The following is a 16,657-nucleotide window of genomic DNA, read 5'->3' on the forward strand; positions in this document are numbered from 1 at the left end:
GCAGCAGCACAGATCCATGAGTGGTTTAATGAAGGGGATCCCTAAAAGGACATCCCTTCCCAGGCCTTGGCCCCAGTCCACAAACTCCACCCCTCCCCACCTACGATTTCTGCCACCTGACCCGCTGGTTATTCCTGGCTCTGATGATGTGACCCACATTTTCCTGCTCAGGGATACGCTCTCTCCCGCATGTACTCTCAGACCTGGGTGCCTAAAATAGGGGAGGTTAGCAGGGTCGCTCTCCCGGTGACACACTATCACCCAGAGATCAGGAATAGAAAAAGTCACTGAAGGGTCATTAAATGCTGTTGCTACTGTAAGGCGACACAAATTAGATGCATCCCCTGGCGAACAGACAGCTGTGGGGGACGAGGGATATAGTGGAGAGGGTCAGTATGTTGGATGTAGGGTGACGGGTGCTATGGACCCCTGAACTGAGCGGGTCTAGACTGGAGTAGAGCTCGTATGTGACAGGTGTTAAAGGCTGAGACCTTATTTTGATTTCTCCCTGAACCCAAAGGTCTAGATCTTTCTGTCCTTTTGCCTAAAAGAGCAAACAGTCACAATAACAGTTTTTTTCCCAGTAACTGGCTAACCACGTGATCAGCAAAATGTCTAAAGAATGTGAAAAAGGCCCATTACAACTTCCAAAAGTCCAACACAAGGTCTTAAAATGTTCTTTAGTTTGACCAACAAAACTTAAAGATGTTTATTAGATGTGCAACGATTAGTTGAAGAAATTTAGATTCAAACTATTTTCATAATCGCTAAATGTCAATTTTCAAGTGAACACAGAACAAACGTGTGCAGCTTCATTACATGTGATAATTTTCACTTTCTTTGTTATTTATGATAGTAAATGATGAAGCTTTGTGTTTTGGTCTGCTGGTTGGACCAAAGAATCTGCAGTATTTACTTAATAGATTTGATGGTGACATATCAACACAGGTTGAGTAGAGTGAAATAAGCTAGTATACCAGCAGTCAGTGAGACATTTACATCCATTTAACAGAAAGGTTTTTTAAGACTGACTTGAAGCATTTTGCCTGATCACTGCATTGATGTCGGCCATCTTTGTATTGTTTCCAAGCTGGCAGAGAGGTCTTGCCATGGTGGTGAGCCTGGACTAACTCTGTCCTTTAAAAAAAGAAACGAGCAGTCCAGAGGACGCAGTCGGCCAGCAGCAGCAGCAGCAGATTGCTCTGTCTGGACTTGCTGTTTAGCTGCTGTGTAATTACAGCCACAACCGCTAAAATACCTATTGTAGGAAACTAAACACATCCACAACAGCGAAGTGGGGAAGGACAGGCTAAGCCGCTCTTTCTGATTGGCTGGTGATGATTATAATTTGTGACTTGAAACTACTAAGATGCTCTTTGTGTAAACACCATTGTCTGTTTCTCACTCTCTGTTGTCAGACATGTTGAATTAGTCTTTTAAATGTAGTTTCTGACTGTTATAACCTGAAAAACAGAAGTATTTCCTTTCTTTCTTTTCTGTCTCTACCTGCTTGCTGTCAGCTCTGAAAGCAGCAAGTCACACATCCAGTACTGTCATATTATGACTGCAGAGGTATCAAGTCAAAAGTATCTTCATATTTGATTATGTTATGACCACTGTGCTCTTACTCGAGTTTTTGCAACCAACAATCTCCTGCAGACACAGCAGTGAAATTGGCTTCCTTTTCATTTTCTTTTGCAAATACAGAATTCAGACGTACAAGCTCCTGAAAGCAAACAGTGTTGACATACAGATGACAAATTTATGATATTCTATCAAAGTACTGATATGCAACAGATTTAACTTTAAATCTGAACCTACTTTCATGCATCTGTCCCCAGGCACAAAGCTTGAGAACTAATAATCGATCCTACTCTGATAGTTTTGATCAAGTGTATTTTCAGAATATTATCATAAGGCACCAGTCAAATTCATCTCTAATGCTGCTGATGAACAGGCTGCAGGGCCCGAGGGAACATCCCTGCCACTGTTCTTTAGCGGTAAATATAAGATGTTTGAACTGGTGTTCGATCATAAATAACTGTACATGTCTGTTGGCTTGTGGGTTGTGGTAGCTAGCAAAATGTAAAGTGTCTGTCTATATGTCAGCTGAGAGGACATGTATTGATCTCTGCCATCTATTCTGCCTCTTGATCGCACTACACAGGTGAGGGAGGACTGGATGGAAACGTCCTCTACAGTTCACCATCCCAGCTAAGTTACACCAGCTTCTGAGGATCCAACCATCTCTGCCTCGCCTACATATTCTGTCAATGGGAAATTTGTCACATTCCAGAGAATAAAGACGCTCCAACTTCCACTTAAATGTGACCCAGAGAAGTCATACTGCTGAGCTCAACTTATAATCATACACAGTCCACCTTATTAACCTTGATAACAAGCAAAACAATGAATCCCAACCAGGTCCGGAGGCACTATTAACGCAGATCTCTCTCACTGATTAAATTCAAAACGTATATCCCCTCTTATGTGTTCTCTGCGAAAAAAGGATGTTGTGTAGCCTTTTACTGCAACTATTCCCGTCAAAGCATCGACTTAAAGGGACATAGAAAGGTGTCCGGTTTGGATGACATCGGTGTGTATTCCCTCTGCAGCTTCGATTTACTGTTGTACAGTGAAAGCTGCTGCTGCAAAGAGGCTGACAGAAGTCTGAGTACATGTGGAACAAACTGTTCATTCTGGGAACGGTTTCCACACTTTCACAACAGCCGACTGAACATGTGAGTGCATGTATGGAGAACTCGTTAGCTCCTCTGCAGGAAGCATGAAACAGCTAAATAGTCTTAAACTGTAACAGAGTGTTTGATGACAGACACCACCTCCATTTCATCAGTGTGTCCTCTGCACATCCATCAGCCTGTGACTCAACACTTCTCAAACAAACACCACCTACCTGCATGTCTTTAGTAGCAATCTCGCCTGGGGTCGGCCAGCTGTTGGCGTCGCCAAAGTCTCCAACCTGAGCAACAAATTAAAAACAAAGCAGAATTAAAAAAGGAGCTTCAGAGAAACTGTAACAGCAGGTTAACTATGAGGACAGATTATATCACACATTAAAGCTTTACTGCATTCTGTAACTACAGCAGAAAGATATAAAAGTGTGTAAACAAAATTGAATCATTCTGCACCTTCAAATAGTTAAGTGAATAAGTCAACCCTTAGTGAAGTGGCTCAGCTGTAAAATACTGACACATTCTCATCTTCACTGTTTTGTAACTTACCTGCTGTCAACACTTATTATCTTAAGCGGTGAATTGCCTGTGATTGTGTCCGTTTGTGTCCGTCGTTTCTGCTGTTTACACAAAGGTGTCATAAAAGTTTGCGGTCAAGGTGTGGTTAACGACCGAGGAGTACAACTGCAGAGTGTCTCCCAACAACGGTAGGAAGTTGTGAATGACGCGGAGGAGGGTAGAGTTTCTGTGCTTTATCTAACAGCCCATTGGCTCACCAGGAACTAACATTTACATTCCAGGAAGTGTGAAGGGAGGCTGATACACAGCTTCAGGCTTGACAGATAGATATCAGCAGTGTGACTGTACTTACTGTCACAGTACATAAATAAAGTAAAGGTTTATCAGCTGAGTAACTAATTAAAGAGCTGAACTTCTGAAGCCATTTCTGTTTTAAAACCTTCATAAAGGAAGCTTTTACTTATCTGTGACTCTGGTTTTAATTCCTCTGATCCGTTGTCTTATCATCCTTTTCTGTATGTTATTCTTTTATTTCTCTTTTTATCTGCAATGTTTGTTTGTTTTTCTGTGCCGTTTTGTCACTTTTATTCATTTTACTTGCAATTACAAATGTTGACATTTTGTGCTTTACATTTTGTTTGTTGCCTTCTTGGTTTAACTTCAACTTAGACAAGGCCTCCTTGTTTGGCTCAACTGTTGAGTCTAAAAGCACTTTGTAAAGGTGCTATATGAGTACATTCTATTATTACAGCGCAAATACACGGTGTTGCTCAGAATGTTTTTAAAAAAAAGGCACGTTTTGCAGATAAATACAGAACTATTCAACTGTGGCTTGCAGGGTTTTTTTTAAACACACTAATCTTTTGTTTTAAGATTCATGAATCTGCATGTTTTTCTGAAAGAAATGTCTATTAAAATCGTCCTAACACACTGACAAATACTATAAATATTAGAGTTCAGACTGATGGAAAATAAATGCACAAATTAGCATTCTTGTATTATTTTATCTTATTTGGACCTTTGACTTCATTCCTACCCGTTAATCCTCAGTGAACAAAAAAGGACCAAAACAGTTCTTTAATGCTACTTCTGTTCTCTGGTTAATTTTCCAATGTAAAGAAAAACAAAATAATCCAACTGGAAGAGGAGAGCAGGTTCAAGGATGACTATTAAAAAGCTACCAACTACATTTTACTGAACAATTTTAACATCTTGATCACAGATTATTTTAAAAGCCCCAGATTTGACTGTGAAGAGACAGTTATGAGCTACATGAGCTGTGTAATGCTTGAAATTGGACTGATATTAAAGAAATGTTGCCGAATCATTTTTCTCTTTCTACAAAGAGGAGCCATGTTGGTGCCATTAAGTCCGTCTTATGAATCCTTTTTAACCTTAAAAAAGGAGCATTACTGAATATATATGGTACATTATATGTCAATATTGTGATTATACTTCAGGCTATTAAGTGTTATCCATGCATGGAATATTTTCTCATACAGACAGACACACAGAATATTACCTTTCCTCCACGTCTGGCCTTGGGGGGGTTCCCTGCTCTCACCACCTTGGCGGGGCCGGTAGACTCTGTGGAAAACACATGAAGACAGTCGACATTACAACCAGCTCTGCATACACAAACTCTGCAGAAAGGAAGATATTACCCACTCGTCTGAAAATAAACACATGAAGGACAGAACACCCCTTGAAATTGTTCTCTCTTTGCATTCCTCTGTAGACACACATTGTTTTTAAAATAAGGAAAGACAACAGGTTCCCACCTGAAATTAGCGTGAGTTTGGTGGAATGATCGTGATAATAATCAGCTAAACAAACAAAAGAAGCACAAGATCTTCTGTCTCAGTTCAGCCCTCATGTGCTGACTTGCTGGTCTCAGTTTAATTCATTCGTTTTCATTATCTTTTCCATTACTCATCTTATCTACCTGTGCAGGTAGGCTCTTGAATAATAATTTGCCTTTATTTTGGCTTTAACATCAAGTCTCCGTGCATCATCAGTTTCAGATAAGCTACAACATCCGCACACAATTATTTCTCTGCCCCGTCATTACTGTAGCCAGGAGGCTGGACAACAATGGCTGCTCATTTCAACAGATAAACCATAAGATCGTTAGAGGTGAGGCACATTGACTCAACGTGTGGAGAGAAACTATTCATAGACCACAGAAACACTTCAGTCTAAGTTGCAGTCAGCGAGAGGAAGGAAAGTCTGGTGGATGAAGAAAATTATTCACACAGACTCTTGCTCCTGTAAGTCAATTCAAGAATGTTTAAAGTGATTTATGGATCATTTTGTCTCTAAAATGTCCGAGAAGCACAACACACAGCATTTCCTCTCCATTCATTTAGGAGTGGTGGAGCACCAGAGTAAAAACATTTCAACCACAGCTCGATAAGGTAAGAAATAAGACCCAGTGCATAGAAGAAGCCTTTAGTTTTTTACTTTAAACCTTTCATTTAATTTGCTTTTGTGGGTGACAGAATGTGCAAGCCATGTCTTCAGCTATCGTGTCGGGCAAGTTAAAATCAATCATCAGGTATACACTTCAATTATCAGGATTATGAAAATTCACTGTGATCAACTTAGTGTTTTAATCACAATCAGCGTTAAAATCATTCAACATGTATAACACTAACTTAGAATAGAGAAGCTGCTGATCCTACAACAAAATAATAACAATCAATAATATCGATAAATGAGAACAAATGACCCAAAATCCAAACATAGTTCTCCCTAACCTTAACATGCACAGACAATTGACAAAAAGTAAACAGTTCAAAAAAACTCAACTTCACCTAACCTGGCTTTAGGTACATCTGCATTTGTTTCTCCAGTGTAAGCTCTTACTGATTCTTCAATAGTTGAGACTCATTCAGTTCCACAGAAGTCCGGTACGTAACACTGTTTAGATTTTAGGCAACGGATAACTAATTATCATTTACCGACATCTGAAAAATATTCTAAAAAAACATAATTCCCCTAATGGAAACAGGCATTAATGTCAACGGTTTGATATTTTTGGTTAACTGATCGATACTAGTCGTACCTGGTCATGAATATTAATAGAAACAAACCAACAGAGCAGATCTGAAGTCAGAGCCTCCTGTTGTCTCTGCCTGAAGTATCACCACAGAACGATTAAGAGGGAGTGAAAGCAGCTCACAGGGACTCCTCAGAGCCGTTTACACCGGAGAGCAAATCTCAGTAAGCTTCTTAAGGACGAACACATCCAGGGACAAGGCCAGAAAGAAAAGGGAGAGAGGGGAATAAAATCCTTTGGCAGGCTGCATCACTAACAGCACTGAGAGCTGCAGAGAACCAGGGTTGCATTACAGTTACAGCTGGAAAATGTGGAGAAAAAAAACAAAAAACATATACAGTTTCACTACAAAAACCGGAAGCACGTATCGCCATCCAGAGATCCAAATTTAATTTCTCACAGTCTGACGTGACATCGTCAGGTGTTTTGTTTTGCTTGACCAAAAGTCAGAAACTGACAGAAAAGCATCTCATCTCTTGCTGGGATACAACAATTCTTCTCATTCTTGAGACTAAAAAAAAAACATGAGAACGTAAAGACTGAATCTCTTAATTTAAAACCCAGAAGAATATTAACACCACAAGTAAAAAAGTCAGTTCAGCAACACAAGTAGTATATAAGTGAGTCTTTCTGGCCCAAAGAAATCGCTGCCCTCATTATTCACTCCTGAAAGAGTGCAGGGGGCCCAGTGAGGTGGATCAGTGAAAGAGCATTCATACTGTACGTTTCTTACATACAATCCTTCGGGTGAAAACTGGAGGTCACGTTTGCAGAGAGCATGACTGTACAACCACACTGGGAGGCTGGTAAGGCAGAAACAAGCACTGTACAGAAGAAAATGAGGCTTCCAAGGTAGCAGTTAGTCACTACATGGAAATGTACGTACACAGAGTAACCAATCGCAACTTAACACGACACAAAACTGTCTCTTTAAGATCTGCAAACACAGAGAGCTGCAGGGTTTATTGATTCTGATCATCAGCCCGGGTTTGTCTTGAATCTCAGTTTGGATTTTTGTCTTTCTATTTGAGTTTGAAAAGAAAAAAAATCCTACACTTTATATATTATATTCTCTCATCTGAACAAACGTTGCAGTATGTTTGTTCTGAATCAAGTTGAATATATTGATATTTGCCTATTCTGAGGACGTCAAACATGCCATAGAAATTCTTACAATATTGTTTTAGCCATCATTAGTTTTCATTCACCAGAGTAACTGCTACCTGCAGCTGCCGTTAGCTGGTTAGGTCAGTTAGCTGTGCAGCTAGCGGTACAGACTGGGAGCTCTGGGACCAGGAGAGTTCAGCCATGTTAGTATGCTTCAGCAGATTTATTCTATTACTTACTTAAAATACGTCAACATCATTACAAATCGTTAGTTCTTCACATTTTGTTTCTTTCAACTCAAACTGAGTCATTTGATCTTTAAAAAGTCATAAATGTTGATGACAACCCAAAATTATTAGGAGTGAAGAAGCCAGAAACATTAACATTTATAAAGGTGAAATCAAACAACAATGTCGCGCTCAGGATCAACAGCTTCTACAATTAATGCAACAGAACCTGGGATTCAGTTGTTTTAATTCCACACATTCTTCTTCCTTGTCAAAATCTGGTGACGACACTACAAACAATCAAACTCAGCTACTGACTGTTCAGGTCAGACATTGTGTTAAGCTAGTAGCAGCTAATGAAGTCTCTTGCCATCCCCCTTAAATTTAGAAGAGGCTCCAACTCTGATCCACTTCTGCAAACCAAACACTGCAAAGCTGAATCTTGTGCCTGCCATGTCAATACATCTTTGGCATCTCAGAAATGGGACACATCACCTTACGTGGCCTCTGAACTTTGAACTTGACATGTTTATTTTACCTTTGCGTCATGGTGTTGAGAAATAGATTAACAGAGAATTAGCTGGAGCTTCCTGACATTGCAGTTTTGACCTTTGCTTCATTTCGTTTGCTCAACTGTTTCACAGTCTTTTCTCTGCCAGGGATTTTCAACAGAAGCCGTCAGGAACCATAACATCATATTAACTGAATTTTCACTCAGACGTTGCTCAAATGAAGCGGACACCCAGAGTTCAATGGTTCACGGATAGAAAGTGACAGTTATAATGTATCCTGCCTTCAAATAAAGACATTTTGCAGATTTTCGCCCAAAACAACTGAGTAATGAGTGCAGAGTTGGCTTCCTATTGGATTTCATTTGAAATTACAATAATCCACGCTGTCTGCATTAAAGGATGTGTGTCTGAAGTCTCTTTTGTTGAAAGATCCAGAATTTCAGATCTGTGGATTCTACAATATTGAATATATTTTTTGAATCTCTTCGCAGACGCAGCTCTCTTGGTTTCTTTTAATTGGGTCTCAACAATTGTTTTAATAGAAGGCAGTGTGAACTAAATTGAGACTGAAATATTTGCTTTGTGGAGCTGGCAGCTTAACTTCTTAACCTGTCGACATTTTATTGGTAAATCAAAGCTTCTTAAAACTCGGTGTTGTTTCCTGTGGTTAAACTCAAGATCTCACACTCAGTAAACATAATGTTGTTTCAACAGCCTGCTGCTTATTCTAATCAAGGCTGATGCCACCACGTGAACCTACCATTCAGCCAAAAAAAAAGAAAAGAAAAAAAGAAAAAAAAAAGAAAGATCACTAATGACTGGATTTTACAAACAGTAACCCTTGAGCATTAGCTGGCTTTGACCTCCGACCACAACCAGAGTAGAGGTGCATTTCTAGTGGCTGGTAGATTAAAAAACGTCACATGTTCATGTGACTATTTCACCAGCTGGATTAACATAAACCATGAAACTGTTAGGTGACTGCCACTGCTTTAATTTCCCTTTGTGGTTAAAAATACACACCATGATGGAGAATCATCCGTTATACCACCGTTCTTTATCAACATAAATGCAGTAGGTCACCGAAAATGTACATTAGTGTTCTAAAAAAAACTTTGTTTATGAGCCCAAGTTCCAATCTTGCACCAAATGTCAGCCAAAGTTCGTCAGTTATCTTACCAGCTATAGAGGCTCCCAGAACTAAATATTTTGAAGTCACAAACAAACATTTTTTCACTTCTTGACTCACCAAGCATCGCAGCTAAGATCTGACTGAGCATTCGCAGCAACAACAACAACAACATTAGTGAACACGCAGTCACATCTGGGCCGTTAAACACATATTTCACAGAGCAACAAAGCCTCCTGGTCTCCCCTCAGCAGCCTGACATAGAAAGAACTTTGTGCTAAATTAAGTCAAGGAACCCGAAAGAATTCCTCAAGTATTTATCCCCTCTTATCTGCTTAGTTTGAAAAAACAAAAAAGTGTGAACAACAGTAGAGTGAAAGGTTAAAAAATGAACAGCCCCCTGCTGCTGACAGTGCATGACGGCGCATGTTTAACAAACACTCGCACTGTATGTCAGGTTTACAGTGTGACCTCCAGTTTACTGGAGCAAGGAATTAACTGATATATCTGTGATGATATCCTGTGAAACACATTTTGACTACAAATCACAGGAAATGGGATCCCTAACGACCGGACAGCTACTCTGCAGTCTTTCTGCCTCGTCATCATGACACAGGACTCTCTAAGGGCACACTTGCTGTGTACCATGCTGCACTCGGGCCTGAGCATGGTTACCTCTTGTACATCCGTCATCACATCGCAGCGTGGCTGCAGCACATGTGAGATCACCACAGACCTGAACACTTTACTGACTGTTTTGTGGCCCATTTTGTGTCATTTTGGGCTTACACGGCCCTCTGATGTTCCTGATTTATTGATTATGGAAGGCAGCGCATAATCATGGGAACCTATTCCAACCATGCCCGTTAAACAAATTAATGAATTAAATGTGCTTAGGTATCACTAATTAATAAATGGTTAATGAATTGTTAATAAACTTTGGTTAGTTTTAACAGTTAACTTATTGTTAAACAATGAGATGCACAATTCAATATCTTGCAACTTTTTCCACCGTCATATTTCGATGTCGATGCTGAAAATGATCTATTGTACAGCTCTAAGTGTTATAAGGGGTTTTTGTGGGGTAAAAAAAAATCAGCTTCTCTCATTTGGAGCACAATTGTGTGGGAAAATGTTGCACTCTAGCCGGGGCGACGCTGACATTATACACACCGTGTAATCATTTTTACAGTAAAGTAGTGAAAACCATGGTGGTTCATATAGTCAATGGCTTTTTATCCTTTGAAACCACTTCTGAGGAACAAACGCAGAACACCACCAGCCATGAATCAAACTCAACTGGTTTCTGCTTCTTAAAACTCCATCAGACTCGTAGTTGAATGTTTTAACCCTTCAACAGCTGTAATTCGTGGACAAACAGCAGGTTTGTCGAGCTCCGTCACATTCTGCTCATCAGCTGAGCCATGCCCTACGATTCCTCCACTCAGGGCATGCAGCCAATGTTGAGTGCATATCAGATGATATCAGAGGATGGTTTAAGGTCAGAGGAACAGTCTTCCAGAGCCATGACATCTGCCAGACTACAGTATTAGCTGCAGCTCCTCAGGCTGTCACACAGACAGCAGTGTGTTCAGACGAGACACTCTTCTACAAGTTTGCTTCTATAGGCTCCTAAATGCTGAACATTTGATTTGCTGTGGCCAATAACCTTTCACCTGTCTAATCTTTAGTGCTTCCATCAGAGATCTCCATTTCACATTTAATACCCTAGCCTAAAGATACTCTGTGTGTCTTTAAACCATAGCAGTCCAGTTCCAGATGTGATTCCTGTGGTATAATCTGTATTTCCACCAAGCCGTCTGGTTCAGTTTGGTACACGATGGGATGGTTATTTGTGTTTCCAAAGTCAAAAGTTCTGGATGGCACCAAACAAATTACTTCATGAGGTCCTGTCCTTCTGTAGAGATACCTCCTGCGCATATCTGATACTAAAATGTGCTGTTAAACCACTGCAGGACACTGACTGGTGAGTCAGATCAACCTGAGCTGCCTCAGCATCTGCATTATGATGTAGTTTTCCCAAACTTATAAGACCTAAAATAGTAAAATATCACAAAAGCACATCAATAAGCAACCAAAGTAAATTACATCTCAAACTAAATTATCCATTATTATTCATAACTGATAACACACAACACAATGTATACTCTATTATTAACATTTAGTCCCCATTTTTTGCTGCTGATGTGCAGTTTGTAGGGGTGACAGTTTTAAAGGGGACTACTTGTTCAAAACAGTGCTGTAAGTGTGAAAGCACCTTGAGAACAGTCAACTCAACACATAGAAGTGAAGGCTTGTCAAGTGTTATCAAAGCATTATGTGCTCAACTGTACAAGAGACTGATAACAGTGTTATATTCTCTAAAACTCAAGGACATGTCAGTTGTGTGAGCATGTGTTTTACAGAGACACATGGTTAGATATCATAGAAACAAAACAGAAAAAAATTGAGAGTTTGATCAAAGCAAGCGCTCCAAACTCATCACAAAGTTTCATCAGCAAACGAGAACGGGAGCAGGAATCAAGGGACGGATGGTGTTACAAAAAAATAAAACAGTGTTTGTTTGTTATTTCTGCAACTGAACACCATATGACATTTTCAAGGCTTAACAAAACAGCAGTATCCTCCATATCAAGAACATTAACCAGAAACAAAACATTTAATAATGTTTCTCTTGCACTTCATCAAACTGCAAGACAAAGTCCTAACTACGAGACAAAAATGATTCTCACTTCCTGCACACTGAAGTAAAAAGGTCTCCATTTCAGTGCAGTTTTCAAACAAAGACAAATATATACATAACCTCCCCCCACACATGCTGAAGTTTGCCAGTAACTAACAAATGTGACCACCTTGTTTGACCTGTAAAGCTAATATTCGCGTACAGTTTTGACTTAAACAAAACAAACAGACACGACTCTGACACAACCGCAGCATACAAACACTCCAAAAAGGCAGCACCCACTGAATCCACATCGCTGTAACTCAGACTTTCTGTTGACTGTGATGATTTCTCACCGCCCTCTCTGATCCACTGATCTCCGTCACCACCGACAGGAGATCCCTCCGTAGAGTTTAAAGGGACTTTGTCTCCACACGTCTGTGACTTAGCTGTGTAGAGAAGCTTGAATCTAGAGATGCATCATATATATATATATATATATTGGCCAGATATTGAGAAATGTATATTATCAGCATGAGCTGATTAAATGGAAATTAAATAGAGATGACATGAGGATAAGTTACTTTCACTGGCTTAACAAACACAACATCTACACACACCGATTTGTTGGTTTGTGCATCACCAATAAACAAAGACGAGGAAGACTGGAAGGCGATGACAAAAAGAAGAAAAAGAATGACACAAGGAGAAGAAGATGACGACTAGAAGAAGAAGACTGAAAGAAGACAAAGATTAGAAGCAGTAGAAGAAAATGAGGACGACAAAGAAGGCTAGAGGAAGAAGACGACTAAAAACAGGCGATAAACAACTATTTTTGCTTCAGCTGATCAGTCTGAAGTAAGAACTGCTTGCACAGTGTATTGGCTTTAGGAAAATGACACCATATGGATATAGATTGGTTATGAATGAACCTTGGAACAACTGGAATAACTGTCGAAATTCTACACTGGGAAAGAGAGAAAAAAAAAAAAAGGAAGTGAAGACAGAGAGTGAGATAACATCAGGCAAAATGAGAGTGAACGTGCATTCACTCGATGGAGAGCCCTGGTGTTGTGTGAAAGTATGGTTCCTCAGCCATACTCAGCCACTGGCTGTTCAGAACAAACCTGCCAACCTAACTCAAGTCTTTTCTGAGTCTTTTCCCCTGCTAGCCGTAGCCATGTTGCTGATACTGTCTTTGCAACAGCTTAAAAACTAATACCACATTGAAACGTCAGGAGGTGAGGAAAAGTGGAAACCTATTCATTTCTGTTTACAGACAGACAGATTACAAATCTGATGATTACCGTGGTTGTTTGCAGTCTTGAACTACAGAAAATAAAAAAATAAAAAAGATAAAAACTTGATTTCAGACTCAGGAGCTCCCTCAGACATAAGGTTCACAGCTTCAGCCAAGAGAAAACAACGCATTCAAACTTTAAACTGCTTTTCAATCAATCAACACACATTAGTATACAGCGAGCCGTCTTACCCCTCAGTCCATCATCACCCTCTCCTCTGTCAGCTCCTAACCTCTTCTTACAATTCACTCTCATTTCACCGTCTCCTGTGTTCAGTCACCACGTCTTTTTTCACAGCACTCAAGAGCCAGTAGTTGAATCCTGCTGTGCACGCCTGACTGCCAGAGGCTACCATTAACATTAGCCACAACCAGCCCCCGCCACTTCACATTAACCATTACCTCTCCCCCGTCTCATCAAGTCTCTTTTGTACGCTAAACATGATCATTTTGCATGCTCATTATGATTAACTGCTTCCTCTTGAGTAAGATTAAAACAGCAGTTCTACATTAAAATTTCCTCTTTTTTTCCCCCCACGTTGCATCTCCAATTTCACCGCCCTGCAGAGTCACAGTTCACCCCCACCTCTCCGTTTGTCACAAAACACTCAGGTGGAGTCCAAAGACAAATTCTCACAGGTGCTACAGCAGCACACACCAGTGACAATACCTGCCTTACAGCCCACAGGGTATCTCTGTTGGAGCCTATAAATAAACCTTGTGCCACGTCGGCTCTGCAGCCTTAGATAAACACAGTGGTAGTGTTGGGAAACCGGCCCAGTCCTCAGACAGATGCTGGGATTTTTTGTTGGCTATGGTGAGCGGGTTTTTTTTCCTGCTCCCACATGTATTGTATCATTGTTTTGAGGTCAAATTGAAAGTGAATGTTTTGAATGGTTGAGAGCCAGGGTCTAATGGAGAAAACACTTACCATAAACACACACATTTGACAGATTTGACTTAATCTAAAAAAGGAGATGCACATGCAATGTTTGAATTCAATTTTGAGACACACACGTTTCCCCAAAAAGCGGAGACAACCAAGATTTTGCAAGGGCTCATTACAGGGAAACAGAAAACTGGATGAGAAGGTGTGATAATCAACTTATGTTAATGCTTCAGGCTCCAAAACTTAAGTACTGTGTAATCAGTGTGAAGCTTCCAGTTTGGTCTACATGCTGCTGGCAGTCAGATGGTCGTACATTCACAGCTGAGCAGGAGCAGCGTGACGACAGAGCAGGGAAGCCTGTCTGCAAGAACCAAATATGGAGGAAACGACGGTCAGAGTGTACGCCGGGAGACAGCCTGCCTGCAACACACACGTCAAAGACTCTCCCCGGCGTCACATGATCAGTGGTGACATCATCTCTAATGGAGTCAAAAGCTTAAACAGCAGAGGGCCAGGAGGAGAGACACACATGTTAAGTCCCGGTCCAGCAACAAGGTGATCTGGGGTGACAAATCTCACCCCAGATCACCCCCTCTGACCTCAAACTTTACAGCTTCTCATCCAAATTCCTGGACGAATCCCAACATATTCAGTGATATTTTTCTGCAGGTTGTTTAAAATACATTTCAGCTCCAGTGAAAGTTTTAAATCAACGGCTGCTTCTCTTCCACTTGAAGCTAAAACATCCTGACAACTGTCTGACGTTAAAGGCTCAAATTTTTAAACTGCTTACCATAACTGACATATACAGCTTAAAAAACTAATTTCTCAGGATATACATTTCTAAAACATGTTTTATTCGAGGAGGAGCCAAGCAGTAAGCAACTGCAATCTTGTGAGCCATGCCAGAATGGTGCAATGTTTATCCACAGGACAGCATAGGGAGGTAAACATCGATGTTTACCTTGCTGTTTACACCAACATAACAGAGCAGAATATTCCTATATCTTCTTTTGTAGACCCACTGTTATTGAATAAGAGCGGAGCTAACAAAGATCTGCTACAGAAAAAAAGACTTTTCTATAGATTATTCACAATAACAGCCTTTCTGGGAGAAGGTTAAAGTTGATCCAGGAGTGCAAACAGGAGCGCAGGAGCGAAACTGAATTCCAAAACAGATTCAGTTACCATCTAAAGCAGTGGTGTCAAACTGATCCAGTAAAGGGCCATGTGGCTGCAGGTTTTCATTCCAACCAAGCAAGAACACACCTGATTTGGATCAGCCAACCAATCAGCCAACCAAGCAAGAACACACCTGATTTGGATCAGGTGTGTTCTTGCTTGGTTGGAATGAAAACCTGCAGCCACATGGCCCTTTACTGGATCAGTTTGACACCAATGATCTAAAGCAATAAGAGCTGTACACGGCAACTTTCTCTCAACAGCTTTGAGTCAGGAGCTACTACACAGGACCACAACCGCTGCAGAGAGTGGTCACGCTTCAAACAGCTAGGTGCAGTGACAGCCAACTACACCTACATCCTTGATAGAAAGGGTCAAAGTCGACCCTGCAGCTTTTTGGAGGTCACATGAATTAAAAACATCACCGCAGGAATGGATGGCTTGGAGTGAATGCAACTCAGGATCACAAAGAACCGTGTTTATGTATTTCTCCTGTTTGGCTTCTCTTTTATCAGGGCTACAGGCCAATTTTTCACAATAGGAGCGCCAAATCATATATTATAATAACCTTATTTCTTAACACATTCAGAACATGGCTGTTAACAGGCATACAAGGGCGAAAAGATGTTTTCCTTTGTAACAAGAAACGGAAATAACCAGAATTATTTAAAAAATGAACTTTTATTTTAGGAGCACCAGTACAATTAATGTTAACTGAGTTCACATTAACATGTGCTACCAAAGTAGCTGCACCCTGGAGCCTTGAAGACAAGCTGCAGATACTTTACTTCTGAATGACAGACTTGACAGACTACTTACTGTTAAAGTCGTTAAACAAAGGCCAGAATAGTTTATTTCTAGTAGTAGCAGTCGACATTTATCAGACTATAATTGGTAACGTGTGTTTCTCCCTCATGGTCGAACCTGAACCCACCAGACTCATGACTCAAGACTTTTGGCTGTGAGATCCATGTCAAACGTTTTTTTTTTTTTTTTTTAAATCCACCCTACTAACTCGACACACAAGCCTGATGTAAACAGTCCACACCCTGAGCTGTGACTACACTACCGAGCCTCCACAGGAGGGATGTGCCGCTATCATTGACTCCAGACACAAGTCTGAGACCGATAAAGCAGCTTGAGTTGGGCGACAGTAGAGGTGGAGTCAGCAGGGCACAATAGACACCAGGCTGCTACCTAGTTTACCATTTCTTTGAGCATACAAGTTCAAGTCGAGCATGATTGCTGCAACAATGAACTGTGCTTTCGTTTTTGACCAGTGACCCATATCCATACATTTATCATGATTTAGATACATTTTCATAATTAATATATAATATCGCTGGCTGTAATTG

General features: G+C 40.5%; 1 protein-coding gene across 3 annotated transcripts in view; it reads right to left on the bottom strand.

Annotated features, from left to right (window-relative positions):
* Positions 1-16,657, bottom strand: part of larp1 (La ribonucleoprotein 1, translational regulator) — a 48,228-nt gene that overhangs the window by 22,036 nt on the left and 9,535 nt on the right. For all 3 annotated transcript variants that reach the window (XM_037119330.1, XM_037119328.1, XM_037119329.1), the window contains exons 2-3: positions 4,735-4,799; positions 2,915-2,980 (exon numbers count right to left, since the gene is read on the bottom strand). In XM_037119330.1, coding sequence (XP_036975225.1) covers positions 2,915-2,980; positions 4,735-4,799 — 131 coding nt within the window. The remainder of the gene's footprint in view (positions 1-2,914; positions 2,981-4,734; positions 4,800-16,657) is intronic.

The sequence above is a fragment of the Acanthopagrus latus genome, chromosome 13, assembly GCF_904848185.1.
Source record: "Acanthopagrus latus isolate v.2019 chromosome 13, fAcaLat1.1, whole genome shotgun sequence".
NCBI classification, from domain to species: Eukaryota; Metazoa; Chordata; class Actinopteri; order Spariformes; family Sparidae; genus Acanthopagrus; species Acanthopagrus latus.